The 14318-nt window shown below is 38.8% G+C and overlaps 2 protein-coding genes across 2 annotated transcripts; one reads left to right on the top strand and one right to left on the bottom strand.

Moving 5' to 3' along the window:
* The first annotated feature begins 224 nt into the window (after nucleotides 1-224).
* Nucleotides 225-5456, top strand: LOC116303885 (leucine-rich repeats and immunoglobulin-like domains protein 3). Its single transcript, XM_089030330.1, has 5 exons — nucleotides 225-446; nucleotides 979-1248; nucleotides 1589-1900; nucleotides 2657-3580; nucleotides 3754-5456. Exons 1-4 carry the CDS (start codon nucleotides 359-361, stop codon nucleotides 2986-2988), a joined length of 1002 nt encoding a protein of 333 aa, XP_088886456.1. The 5' UTR covers nucleotides 225-358; the 3' UTR covers nucleotides 2989-3580; nucleotides 3754-5456.
* LOC116303896 (AP-1 complex subunit mu-1) lies at nucleotides 3722-14080 on the bottom strand. The gene is made up of 15 exons (XM_031713509.2): nucleotides 14010-14080; nucleotides 13848-13935; nucleotides 13561-13720; nucleotides 12705-12772; nucleotides 11768-11898; nucleotides 10890-11034; nucleotides 10219-10345; nucleotides 9909-10051; nucleotides 9443-9514; nucleotides 8972-9061; nucleotides 8259-8327; nucleotides 7611-7665; nucleotides 6686-6756; nucleotides 5649-5724; nucleotides 3722-4623 (listed from the first exon to the last, which is right to left on the bottom strand). The coding sequence occupies exons 2-15, from the start codon at nucleotides 13887-13889 to the stop codon at nucleotides 4601-4603; spliced, it is 1272 nt and encodes a 423-aa protein (XP_031569369.1). The 5' UTR covers nucleotides 13890-13935; nucleotides 14010-14080; the 3' UTR covers nucleotides 3722-4600.
* Nucleotides 14081-14318: the final 238 nt, after the last annotated feature.

Here is a 14318-nt window from a genome sequence, read left to right as displayed (position 1 = left end):
ATCTTTCTGCTTCCTAATGTTTGTATTTCCTTTGATGGAAAGGTTTTTGCTGGCAACATAGATGGAGTCTCAGTTGTACGACAAAACGTCACTTCCGTCTGGGCGCGATACGTTCGCTTCTATCCACGGGGTTACCAACTATGGCCGTGTCTACGAGTCGAGATCTACGTCGAATTCTCCCCACCTATCATCACAATCAAACCAGAAACTCAAACTATCGCAGTCGGCAACCATCTCTTACTTAACTGTCTCTCCAAAGGCTCCCCAAAACCCAAGGTCACATGGTCTCTTAACGGAAATGACATCATCTTTGGCGAAGTGTTGTTAAATGGTAGCTTGTTGGTGAAGTCGGTTGAAAATGATAAGAATTTCGAAGGGGAATATCGTTGCGTTTGCAACGAATAAAGAAGGATCAGCTTCCAGGAACGCCGTGGTTATTGTTCACGGTGAGTAGTATTACGCATGTCAGAAATAAAGGACCGCCGACAAATGACATACCTGTATGAGGGCTCACATTACATTTACAACGTACAATAGTGTTACGCATAAAGTAAATGGTATTTGGAACCCACCGCTTTGTACACAAGTGTCTTCCTTTCGTCTCATCTGAGTCTCCTGTGTCACATGTCTAGTTAGTTATCATCAGTTGCCAATTCCCTCCCGTTACAGGTTGAGCACAGGTAGCCCAATTATAGGAGCAAAGCATTATTAATCGACTTGTTTTTACGAGGTTCGCACTTGAATAGCCAGTGGCTAACACACCTGTGGTCCTCTCTCCACGATTAAATTGGAATTTAGAAGTTGATTTTTGCGAAGGGAAGAAAACCGGAGCACCTGAAGAAAAACCCTCGAAGCACCCGTAAACCGTCCATTTTCGTAGCCTGCGTCACTTCCGGTATTTACGAAGAAAATTCCGGATGTGACGTAGGCTATCCATTTCGGCACAATTAACCTATTTTCTATTTTTTATACCCGCAGAAAAACCTAAAATTCTGAACTCCCTACCTTCCTACAGTCCATATCTCCGAGGGAAAACCGCTGTCCTGTCATGCTACGGCGTTGGTGATCCAGTACCTTCTATCACGTGGACAAAAGATGGCAGCCCGCATATACCACGTGGTACCATACATGCTGATGGTCATGTCCTCGTGATCAGTCAAATATCAGCACGTGACCAGGGCGTGTATCGATGTGTGTTGTCTAACTATCTTGGCTTCGCAATGTCTGCTACCAATCTTACAATTTTAGGTAAGATTTAACATATTCAAACGTTAATTCCTAAAATAATTCAAAAGGCATAGCGGCCATGAAAAGATAAAACTCTTTATTAAGTCTAGTCGTTTTAGCACTTCCACACTTGGACACACTTTTCGCTCGCCCACATTACCACACACAACGCTTAAGTCACATGTTGATTTGTTACGGAAGCGAAAAAAACATATTTCCAAGATGGCGTCTATTTTCTCGCCAATAACAGCCCCACAAACTACTGCAATGTGCACTCGACCTAGAGTTTTCCTCAACTTCGTAACGGTTACGGTTACTTGCCAAATAATAGACTTTCATTTTCTATTATCTCTTTCAACAGATCGACCAACCATAGATACAGTACGAACACGAAAAACTATACGCGCCATTCTATACCATACTATTAATATTGGTTGTTATGGAAACAGTATCCTGCCTTTAACCTATACATGGACAAAAAATAAGGTGGCAGTTACAGATAGTGATAATCATGGAAACAATATGGTTCGAGTATTCGGTAACTTGTTGATAATCACCCCAAATGAACCACGTGATTATGGCACGTATGTGTGTCACGTGAACAATACGGTGGACACAGCAATGTTTGAGATCGAGGTTGTTCCATTTCACCACGAAACGAACCAATCAGCAGGTAAGGAGCTGTCGTGACGTCATAGCCGCATGGCAACCATATCTCTTGATACCTTATTCTCGCAAGTGTAGTAACCACGAAAAAAAAAGATTCAAATGGTAATTACATTGTAAAAGTTCTAAGACCAGAAATGTTCGTTTGACACAGTTATTGAGGTGCATGTGACGTCATCGCCGCCATGTTGGTTGACTGGAACAATAGATTTGGTTTTGGTGTCTTTTGTCATGTCATCCAACATGGCGGCCATGTCTTTTGACCTTGTGTATGTGTCGTCATAGCCGCCATGTTGGTTGACTTGAACAAAAGATTTGGTTTTGGTGTCTTTTGTCATGTCATCCAACATGGCGGCCATGTCTTTTGTCCTTGTGCATGTGACGTCATAGCCGTCATGTTGGTTGACTTGAACAAAAGATTTGGTCTTGGTTTCTTTTGTCATGTCATCCAACATGGCGACCAAAATTTTAGTCCCTATTCTTCTCTAGGAATAGAAGATACACGCCACCAATCGCGACTTCTGATTTATAATAATAGACTTCTTTACCTTAGACATAATGTTTTCTTATTTCATACCACGTGTCATTCCCTAGAGTATCATTTCTTTGTTCCACAGTTGCGCACTGACAAGACACATGAATATGGATACAACTCAAACAAAGAATCTTATTCTCAAGAGAATGACACGTGATCTTAAATAAGATAACACTACCCCAGGGTAAAGAGGTCGGTCGATCTATCTTTTTCTTTACTCTTTACCAGGCACATTTGCAGCTCTCAGCAACTCACCTTCCTCCTGTGAAGCCCGCCTTGGGATCATCATTTCACTAGTGATAGTATTCCTTCTATCCCTGGCTCTCAACTTACGTCTAATCTACCGATACCGCCAAATGAAGAACGCTAGTAAAGCCTCATTGAAGTCAATTTCCTTGGGGAAGAAGATGAATGCCGAGGGTTCAAATCTTATGAAGGATACAGAGATAGCTTGGGATAACCTAATACCTGCAGGACACGGTGGCCCGTTCGTGAATGCAGGAATCGAGAGAGACACAGAGCCTGCGATTCATTACAGAAAACAAGTTGACGATGACTAACATCTCTAGTTCGGTTGTCTATAAATTACGCCGCGTTTGGCAATCAAGGGTAGTGTCGTCATATTTCTGCGGTGCTCTCCTCAAGGATGGTGTAGTTACTATACTGCATGCCTCTGATCGCCTCTCACTTCTGGGGTCTCGAGTTCTATTCCTGGACTCGGCTTTACATGTCAGTAGAGAGAGACCATGAAGTTTTTGTTTTTACCGGTTCTTAGCTGCTTTTTCTCCCTACACAAAACCGGAGACACTAAATTGCAATTCTATCTGTGAGTTAGCCATGCCCTGACTTAGATCAGCCCAGAGGTTGTTCAGGGTTTGATCTGTGAGTTAGCCATACCCTGACTTAGATCAGCCCAGAGGTTGTTTCAGGGTTCAATCTGTGAGTTAGCCATACCCTGACTTAGATCAACCCAGAGGTTGGTTCAGGGTATCAATAAGACGTGAATGTGAAAATGATTGTGGGAGACACGGGCCGAGGTGGATAGCTCAAACACTATTGGATAACGTTTGAATCAATCTTGCTTTCTGATTGGACGGTCTATCTTTAGACCATAAAGAGGGTTCTCGTAAAGATGGCTCTTGGGAAACAATAGTAAGTACTCAAACAAACTTCTATAGAACATAAAATATATTTGACATTAGATAACCTAGTCTACAGTGTTTTCAAGTAAATTCAAATTTATTCCTAGGTAGAACTAAACCAAATAGAAAATATAAAATACACATTATGATGTTTTAGGCTTTTTTTTTTTTTTTCCTGTATAGAATTCGGGTCATTCTTGACACAGATTCATTTAAGGTAATGAGCGAGAAAAACTCTTGCATCAAAATCAACCCTAGAGATGAAGACATACTACGCATGCTCGAGAAAATGATGGAAGCTTATGGAAACATTCTTACAAACAAATACAACAAAACAAAATGTTTTCTAGTTTTCTAGCTGGATTTTTCTGTTTGAGAGTGATGCTTTAAGGTAGCAATACACCGAATCGAAATATGGCGATCAATTTGAATAACTATTGTTCTCCACTGACTAGCGACTAACTAGCCTCGTGTTCACATGGAAACATAAAAGCATTTTCACATGTATAGGAGGCTAGTCAGTCGCTAGTCAGTGTAGAACAATAGTTATTCAAATTGATTGCCATTTTTCGATTCGGTGTATAAAATAAATGTTTTTAAGGAGGGAGGATGGAGAGGAGAGAGGATTAAAGCCGACGGCTATCCAAAGTTGACTTCTCCATTGTAATATTCCAAGCATGCATAATACATTCTTCCTCCGTCATTAAGAAATTAGGTCACTTGCATTATAGCATCATTTACTGCCACTACCAGAATCCCTTGAACACTTTCTTTCGTTCAGTTAATTAGCACCAATTGAGGGAATACAAATTTGAATAAAAAAGAAAATTCGCAAAGCATTTTGGTAGTGGTGGTAAAATGACACTATAATGCCAACGGTTGTTCTCTTTTCGCGCGTATATTTTCCATGCTATTGGCAGTTCTATTATTATTCATTATGATTGGGTGATTAAGCAGGAAATAAGCCAATCAGAGGTAGGTACTTGTATACGTAATGAATGATAGACATTCTGGGTTCTGGGTAGCTTGTTTATGTGGTCCTCAACTGATAATCTAGAAAGAAAATAATATTATGAGAAGAAGAAAAATGAAATAAAATTTGTGAGAAATAAAAAGTTCGATATTTCCACAGGGTGCCCAACTACCCTATTTCATTATGACGTCACATGAAAAAAGTCTCTTGTTTTAACGCTAATAATCATGGTCGTGGGAGGAGGATAAAAGGGCAACAACACAAAGAAAACTGTGAAAATTTTGTATTTTATAGAACTTAGTAAAGCAATAGAGTACAAACACTAAAAGTGTACAACACTTTGCACTATTTAGTGGTAAATAGTGCTAATTAAACAATAGAAAACAATAGGATTAGCATAATTTACAGTATTTAGTGGTATTTATGTTACACACTTATAGTGTTTGTACTCTAATAGCAACCAAATACTGGTTTAGGAAATGTCTGAAAACCAAAAATCAGGGCTATCAATAAGCCTGAAGCGAGATGACGTTTACCCCGACTCTATACACCATAATAGTTTTTAAAATTCTTTCATATTAAAATTTTTGATTCCTTAGAGAATACAGGAACAACAGTCATAATTAAAGAACAAAAGCAGCGTGAAAAGGATTATGGTCTAGAGACAGGGGTAAAACGTCATCTCGCTTCAGGCTTATTCTGCTGCAGGGTAAAGGTAGTCCATATTGTTTTCGTTCTTCATCATTTTGTCACCCTTATAAACAAGGTGTGACTTCATAGTGATATAGGGCAATTCTGCTGCAGGGTAAAGGTAGTCCAAATTGTTTTTGTTCTCCACCATTCTGTCACCCTCATAAACAAGGTGTGACGTCATAGTGATATACGGCAATTGAAATAAACTGAGTTAAAAGCGTTAGATGAAAATGAAATTAGTATTGAGGTCTTATGCTCAACTGAGTGCAAAGAGATCAGTTGAGGTGAAAATGAAATTATATGTTTGCCTTTCTTAGTTTATCCCAATTCTAGTGCTTCACATTCCAGAAATTCGTCATTGCTGTCCTCGGCTCACCTACTATACTGTTTTAACCCCATTCACATGACCTACCTCCATTCTGAGTAATATATCGCACCCATGGCAGGGCCTGGTAACCACTCTTTTCTATGATCTTCAAATATCTGACCTGAAGAAGTAAAACCAAATAAGAGAATATTATGGTATGGGTTACTAGGGTTACTGTTAGGAGTTGACATGTTGGGTCACATGTCTTGGAGCAGCCGCTGCATGACTGTGAAATATCCTTGGTACAGAGGTGCTGTGACTATGATGGTACCATGTCTGTGCATTCTGATTGGCTGAGCTGTGATATAGTGCACTGGGATTGGCTCGAAGACTATCGACCTTTGACCCCTGGAGTGTTACTTGAGGGTTGGATTATGATGAGGATTTTATGGTATTATGCAAACAGAGTTTGTTTGTTCAATGTGTTTGTTGTCTTGTGAAAATATTGATGTAGCATTGTAAGAGTGAGTATGGAGCAATGACACAATACCATAAGCAAGACTACTATTGAAAACTCTTAAAACTCCAGTGTGTATCTGGGCTTAGCACCCGGGAGGGGGGGGGGGGGGGGGTACTCCCATATATGGACTATACGGGGATGATCCGCTGAACAGGGTATGGTTTTTCGAGCTTCTTGTCATAAACAGGGTATGCAATTTCACTCAAGTTCCAAGTTCTTCCTGAGTTTCCTGTCATATTCAGGGTTTCTGTTTTCGTATTGACTGAAACTGGTTATTATGGTCATAAAAAAACGATATACGATATGCGAGATGACATGATAATTGAAACAGGAACTCAGTGCAATTAATTATATCTTTTGTCATAAACAGGGTCTACAAATTTGGGTTTTTTGTCATAAACAGGGTACCTCTTTCAGAATCCCAGCAGAACACCCCTACCCAAATTCTGGTAGAGTAACCCCCCCCCCCCGGGGCTTAGCATCGAATCCAGGAGTTACTTGTTTTGTTATTCTAATTTCTGCTTTTGTTTACCGACCTCAGTAGTGATGCCAAGCTCACTTACAGTGGAGTTTAAGAGTCTTCAATACTGTGTAGGAATGAGAAATATATAAACCAACCCACCTGGATTCCAGATACAGTAAAGTAAGGAATCTCAAACTTGAGTTTAATGGGAGGTCTTCCCTGACTCTCCTCTGGAGAACGACAAGAATATCAATAGTTAAAATTAATGTAAGTATTTGAGGGGATAAAAGTAGAAGAGGAGACCTGTTGAAGAGCCCAATACTGGGTGTCTTTAGTGACTAATGTACACCTATTTCGAAAATCGTTGTCGCACCAAGAGCCTCAAGTAACAAGCAAAGGCTCCAGAGAACATTGGTACTTTTAATTATAATTGATTTATTCATGGTTAATGCATGTGGCTATAGCTCTACACTAATTATCATCTCAAGCAGCCTTGCTTGGAGCAATTTGTGAAGTCAATAAATGAAAATGCACCATGAATAAACTAATTACAGCTAAAAGTACCGGCGTTCTCTGCAGTCTTGGCTTGTTGCTTGAGGCTTTTGGTGCAACAACGATTTTCGAAATAGGTGTACATACAAATACATTGCTTAGCATACATGAAAACAGACAGTCAACACCTTTCTACAATTTGACTTTTGAATTTAGTTTTGGAGATCAGGTGGTAAATAATGGGAGGTTTTTATATACATGTAGCGCAGTTGTTATTTTTATGATGGTAGGTACTGGGTTACCCCTAACCTTCCCTCCCCCTCCCCTTCCCCTCTCCTCCCTCTAAGTTAGGTCTTGTAAGATGACAAGGGTAAAGGTTTTTGGAATTTCTTTTCAAACAGAGTTAGCATTTATGTCAAAATTCTTGATGTGACTCCATCAAGGTTACCAAAGGTATCATGTTGGTTCCAAGAATCTTGCCATAATTTCAAATATCTTTTCGGCATAAACTCTAATTTCAAAAATGAATCCATAATTTGAGGTTAAAATGACTTTAGTCACTAAAGGAAATTTGTGTCTGCTGGTTCCTTACCTGCTTCAACGCTTGGCAGATTGAAATGAGCCCTCAACAAGAACTCCTTTCCACCCTACAGACAAAATACTCAAATTAAGTATGATCCTTGTATCATTTTAACCTCGGTGATGACTTAAGGTCTCTCCTTCAAGGTTTTTTTTTAATTTTTATACCAAACATTTTGATTGTTATTTTAACAAACTTTCCCTGGTTGGATTGATTTGAAATTCACACCAGTCATTAGTCTTAGATTGTATTTTACGATGATGCACATTTCAGTAAAATCAAAGTTACTATGGTAATAATGAACCAAGGAATGTTAAAGATAAAAACATTAGGTTGTGTGGTTTATAGACAAGTGCTGATAACAAAGGTAAATATTGTAATAAGAAGAGATAACTAGCTACAAACTAGTGTGAGCTGCATCGGTGTTTCTAATGAAACAGTAATGATAAAAAGGTAAATTATACACCGTGAAAAGATGAAAAAACTTACTGACGTTTTGGACGCTAGTCCGTCATCAGAGTAAAAGAGAAAGAGTCCTTCGTCAGAGTAAAAGAGAAAGAGGTGGGAGAAAGGACCGTTTATATAAATAAACAAATATAAATAAATATGTAAATATTGTAAGTAAATATAAGAGACCTATGATTAGCATTTCATACTCACAGGAAAGGACTTGATATTCCAGATTACAAGATTCTGTTCGGGTGCATATTTAGCGCTCCCTACAGTTGTCTGTTGGAAAACAAGAAAAGCAATAAATACAGACAGATCAAAAACCAACTAAACTCTCCACTGGTTCTTCGTATTTACCTTTGGCTCCAATATTCAGGGCATGGCTAACAAGACAAAAACTAAATTCAAATTTACATGGTAGAGTTTGAGCCCCCGGGGGAAGGGGGGACTCTGGGAAAAAAGTACCAGGGATGCTCGTTGTATCTCTTAGGGGTAAAAATTTGCGATTTGGTATCTTTTAGGGCGTTAAATGTGAATTTTTGAAAATCAGCATTTTCTGGTATCTCTTAGGGTGTCGGAAAAAGAGAGAAGCATGCATCGGTATGGCTTATCCTAGGCACTTTTTATATAAAATTCAATATTATTTGTCGTGGTATCTCTTAAGGGGTAGAAAATCATTCAGCCACGCCCTTTTCTAAAGACTTCCAGTATCTTTTAGGGGTCTTTCTGAAAATTTCTGACCAGCATCCCTGGTACTTTTTTTCCAGAGTCCCCCCCCCCCCCCCCCCCCCGGGGGATTTGAGAAGGGAGGAAAACCTGGAGAAAAACCCAGAGACCCCAGAAGTGAGATACGAGAGAAGTTCGGCTACAACACCCTTGATTCTCATATAAAACATAACAGGAACATACATTCATCATTTTACCTTGAATTTAGGTGAATCAGCATCTTGTGGTACTGGGATAAGAATCTCTACATTGTTTGCTGTTGAGCGCCTCTTGAACTGGCTTTTCGCCTTGGAAAATCAGAAAAATATTTAAAAATTTTAACTGTCAGGCACCGAAGGTCTAATCATTTGCAGATACTTTTAAAGTAAAGGCAGCATCTTCTACTCACAACTTCATGGGCCCGGTTGTACATTGGGTGGACAGAGCTTCGTGGTGGATAAATCCTTAATGCTGTTATCCAATAAAATCCATTGAATATTATCTTTCGGATAGCGCTATCCACCCTTTGTACAACTTGGTCCAGCACAGTAGTCCTGAGAACAAGGGAAACGATTTTAAGCTTAGTTTATTAATATTTATTAATATACCTTCTTTCATGTTACTAGTGGGGAAAGAAATAATACTCAAGGGAATGAAGGGAAATTCAAATTTCTATCTGTCGTTCTTACTTTTATCATGTATTCAACTCTACTGTGGGAGTGGCGCTCAATGACCGACTCAATCCAGATCAATGGCTTCACCTTGAAAAATAACAAATCAAAGAGCAATTTTATGATGGAAAATACCAGTACATCAAATATGCTGGCATTTTTCTTGTCAATGCCGTGACATACTGTGCCATACGCGCAGTTTAAGTCAGTATACTGTATAGTTCACTCATGTCTGTGTTAACAGAAATCTATTGGGTTTCAGGAGCCAGATTAGTCTTTCTCTCTTGCTCAATCTATTGCAGTTGATTTCCTCAGGGGGCTGAAATAATCTTACTCCAAATCTCCTGATCTACAGCTACACGTGGGATTTTCTCAACAGTTGGTGGAATTGATCCACGACTTGATACATCAGCCCATAATAACAGAGAAAATATATTAAATAATATAGGCCTTTAGTAAAAGGTAGAAGATCATGTTTACTTACATGGGTATTTAGACGATATGACATCAGCTCAAACTCTCCATCAGGTGGAATGTAAGAGATAGTACGGTCATTTTCAAACCTGGACAGACGCACACACTGATGGAATTTGACATCCTCCAGCTCAACTGCTTTACTTTTTCCTCCTGAATAATTAACACAATTAGTCAACTTGCTTTCTTCATTCATTCATTGTTCTTTCCATCTGTCTGCCTATCCCTTTCTCTGCCTGCCGATTGGCAACTCCGTCTGTCCGTCCGTCCACTGTCCATCCATCCATCCACACATCCATCCATCCATCCATTCTACTTACTTCCTGTGCTTTCAAACAAGACCTTGTCGTTCAGTCCCAGCCTCAGTTCTGGCATTCCTGACAAGTAACACCTCATTTTGACTGTGCCGTTGATTTCACTACGTAGAACATTACCAGATGAACTGACCTGAAATACACCAATCGCAAAATGTAATTACTGTGCGCAGCTTTAAGGAAACTACTGGTTGAGCAAAGGTGACTTGGGTGGATGAATTGGTGGAAGTAGGAATAAATGGAACGGGATGGATGGATGGATGGATGGATGGATGGGCGGGTGGGTGGATGGATGGATGGGTGTGTGCGGGATGGATGGATGGATGGATGGGTGTGTGCGGGATGGATGGATGGATGGATGGATGGATGGATGGGTGGGTGGGTGGGTTGGTGGGTGGGTGGGTGGATGGATGGATGGATTGATGGATGGATGGATGGATGGATGGATGGATGGATGGATAGATGGGTAGTTGAGTGAAAAGATTGATGGAAGGATACTGAGTGAAAAGATGGATGGACCTAGATGGATGGATGGCTGAGTGAATAGATAGATGAGGGGATGGATGGATGGATGGATGAGACAGAATAGATGGATGATTGAAAATGGAAGGACAGAAAGATAGATGGATGGATTGATGGGATGGAATGGATGGAAGGAAATAAAAGCCAGTTCTTACCATCAGATTGACAGATTCAATGACGTCCAAGAACACTTCATTCTTACGGTACTTGATATTATCTCCTCTCCATGACACAGCATTCGTTAGCGCAGGTGGTGGTTTTGGTGCTAACTCTAGCTTATGTCCTTCCTGTGTAATATATCTATTAAGATAATATTCAATTAATCAATAATAGACACCAAAGACCTTCAAATAGATTATTTAACAATTATTCGCTGAAGGCGAATTGATTATCAGGGAATATTTACCAAGACACGAGTCTTCGAGCAGCAAGGTAAATATTCCCCAATAATCACTGAGCCTGAGGCAAATAATTGTTTTAGTATAAATACACAGGAAAAAAGAAGATAAAAGGCATTTTTTCCCGGTAACAGTGACAAACCGGCTGGCCGCCATTTTGGATTTTCGCTCCAGGTGGTTATTGTGTGATATTGTGAGTTTCTTGACCAATCAGCGCACGAGATTTTCTATAATCACCTGCATATTTTTACTAAAATCCTCTATAGGCCCCTTTACACTAATTCCCATTCTTGGGGTCAAAACAAAACAAAAATGGTAGGTTCTCTTGCTAGCTGAACGGTGAATTTTGTTTCAGCCAATCACAGTGCATTTAGCTGCTTTGCTGCAGGCCCTCATTCCCAGACTATTTGCATATTTTTCTGTTTATCATTATTATTACTATTTTTATTTGACTAAAACGTATTATACTATATTATATTATAGGAAGAATGAAAACAATCTCACTTTACTGGCATGTTTACTTCATTCTTTCAAGCTCTAAAATTGCTTAGGGCCAGTTATTTTGTCCACCCATGCTTTGAGCGTCACTTTCACTGCTCAGCTGGTGAGGATTGAGTGTTTTTGTTTATGCTTACTCTTGGAGAATCTTTGTCTCAGTAAACTGTGGGTACCCAAAGTCTATCAACTCATCCATCAGCTCGTATATGATCACAAAGTTGTCACGGATACTTTCTTCCTCAAGCTCTTTGAAGTAATCTAAAAACACCTGAAAAAAATTGATCAAATTAGAGTGGTTTTCATAAACCCGTGAAATACACTTTAGCTTATTTAGTACTGTTACACTCTAATTTTATCGTGTTTTTCTAACTATTACACTTCGTTTCAAAGGTTTATGGAAACCACTATACTCTTAAAAAATTTATTAGGCAACATATTTAAAATTCAAAATTTTCTTCTTTTTTTTTTAATATCAAGTTATAAACTCTGTGCTTATTGTATACCCATTCATAAGTGCTTTTTGATGAGTTTATAACCAGAAGGAAAGAGATTTTTTAGATAAAAGAGAAAGATATTTTTTAATTCAATTTTTATGAGCCATCAATGCCATAAAGACGAGAAACCATAGGTAACCCAGATCAAAAGCCAAGTGTTTGCAGATAAGTGACCTTATAGTCAGGGGGGAGGTGAAATGGTGGTGTGGGGGGGGGGGGGGGGGGGGGGTGAGGGGCATATACACCTAATTGAAAAAACGTAGTTGGGTTCGAGAAGGTCATATCATCGAAGCTAAGATGGAAAAGGATTTTGGGTACTTCAAAATGTGTATTATATTTGCATATAGACATGTAAAAATGCACAGTAGAGCAAAGTCAGTCGACCTAGATTAACGACATGCCAAAGCCTTGATGCATAAAATGTGCACAGGAAGGGAAAACTGCAATACGCATCAAATTAGCATAATTGTTTGTCTTCCCATGCTCCCATTCGGTCTTAGCTTTCATTATATAACCTTTTTTTGAACCAGACAACACTTTTTCAATTAGGTGTATCTTACATCGTATATATCATACATACTTGGACCATCTTGTGCAAGAAGACAAATATAAGCGCTACATTGGCATTCTTCTTCGTTGTACAGACAACTGTTAATGCACAGGTCAAGGAAGAATGCATATATTTATCAACAATTTATTACATGTAGATTTTAAGGACAGAGAAAAGTACATATTACGGCTTGGAATTACTTTGTCAGAGAGTTTTGAACCAGGGTATACACCTATTTCAGAAATCGTTATCGCACCAAAAGCCTCAAGGAACAAGCCAAGACTGCAGAGAATGCCAGTACTTTAAGCTGTAATTAGTTTATTCATGGTGCATTTTCATTTATTGACTTCACAAATTGCTCCAAGCAAGGCTGCTTGAGATGTTAATTAGTGTAGAGCTATAGCCACTTGCATGAACCATGAATAGATCAATAATTATAATTGAAAGTACCTACGTCCTCTGGAGCCTTGGCTTGTTACTTGAGGCTCTTGGTGCGACAACGGTCTTCAAAATAGGTGTATATGCTTAGCTGATTGAAATGTGAATGACGGGAAGCTGATACAGTGTTACATCATTCTACACCATGAAGAGCAGTTTTCATATGAGTGGGAAACATACAACTATGACTTAATTGCAAGATGTACATTGTACAAAATGCCCTAACATTGAAACAGCTTCCCATTGTTTTTGAGTTCATCCTCTAATCAAAGAAATACTAGGTACTGTATTTTTCCTACTCATAAGAAAAAAATTTATATAACTTGCAATAGTTACGACAGAATCTGAAAAACAGGAAATCATACGAAAACTTGTTGAATAGTTTGGCTTATTGATCACATGATCTAAAAAAATGAACTCAAAACGTACATATTAGATTAAAGGATACGGTATAGGTTATTGTACTTGATGTACACGAACGTAACTTCGCCATGGACACAGATCGGTGACTGAGTATCACCCTCATCTTCCTTCTCCAAAACCAAAGGCATAAACTTGTCAATGGACGAATTATCAATGTCGCCTCGATAATTCCTTGAAATTATGACCTGAAACAGCAAAAAATAAGCAAATAAGCACTTATATATTAAAAGATGTGTCAATTGAACGATTCGGGTCAGTAGTGGAAGATTTTAAAGGTTTTTATGGGCTAATTTGGAGAGTATCTAAGCTTACCTTTCCCTTCACGTCCAACACGTAGACGGCAGACATCGCCATTTTGAACGGGTAAATTTGCGGGATCCAACCAGAAATACTCACTGAACTACAAGTTAAAAAACACAGAATATATTAACTAATACATTCCTAGAAGGCCTATAAAATAATCTTAAAAAATACCTTAAAAAGGAAGGGTTTTTGAAGAAAGAAAATTGGATCTTATTAAAACCTCGGTGATGCTGATCAAAACCGACGTGAAAAAATATTTCAGGAGTCGGGTAGGGAGTTAATTATGTCACACATGTTTAAAAATTGTCTAACGCTTCAAATTCAGCTACAAATAATAAATAAGAAGCATAAAGTAATTTCGATATTATTTATTTAGACTTATTTAGGATTTTTTATATATTGGATATAAAAATAATAATCCGATTTTTTAGTTAGAAGGGTTCCCCCCACGAGGTTGTTTTATTGCAACCAAGAAGAGGC

Source organism: Actinia tenebrosa, unplaced genomic scaffold (assembly GCF_029948245.1).
Source record: "Actinia tenebrosa isolate PJP-AT-01 unplaced genomic scaffold, QUT_ActTen_1.0 PGA_scaffold15__27_contigs__length_11533743, whole genome shotgun sequence".
NCBI lineage: Eukaryota > Metazoa > Cnidaria > Anthozoa > Actiniaria > Actiniidae > Actinia > Actinia tenebrosa.
Note: the sequence above shows the minus strand (reverse complement) of the source record. Positions and strands in the feature narration are given on the sequence as shown.

Coding starts and splice junctions, on each gene's coding strand:
- LOC116303885 (XM_089030330.1), top strand. CDS start 359: ATGATAAGAATTTCGAAGGGGAATATCGTTGCGTTTGCAACGAATAAA. Junction 447..978: donor CGCCGTGGTTATTGTTCACG/GTGAGTAGTATT, acceptor TTATACCCGCAG/AAAAACCTAAAATTCTGAAC. Junction 1,901..2,656: donor CGAAACGAACCAATCAGCAG/GTAAGGAGCTGT, acceptor ACTCTTTACCAG/GCACATTTGCAGCTCTCAGC.
- LOC116303896 (XM_031713509.2), bottom strand. CDS start 13,889: ATGGCGATGTCTGCCGTCTACGTGTTGGACGTGAAGGGAAAG. Junction 12,773..13,560: donor CAAGTACAATAACCTATACC/GTATCCTTTAAT, acceptor GTGCATTAACAG/TTGTCTGTACAACGAAGAAG. Junction 6,757..7,610: donor TCTGCCAAGCGTTGAAGCAG/GTAAGGAACCAG, acceptor GTCGTTCTCCAG/AGGAGAGTCAGGGAAGACCT.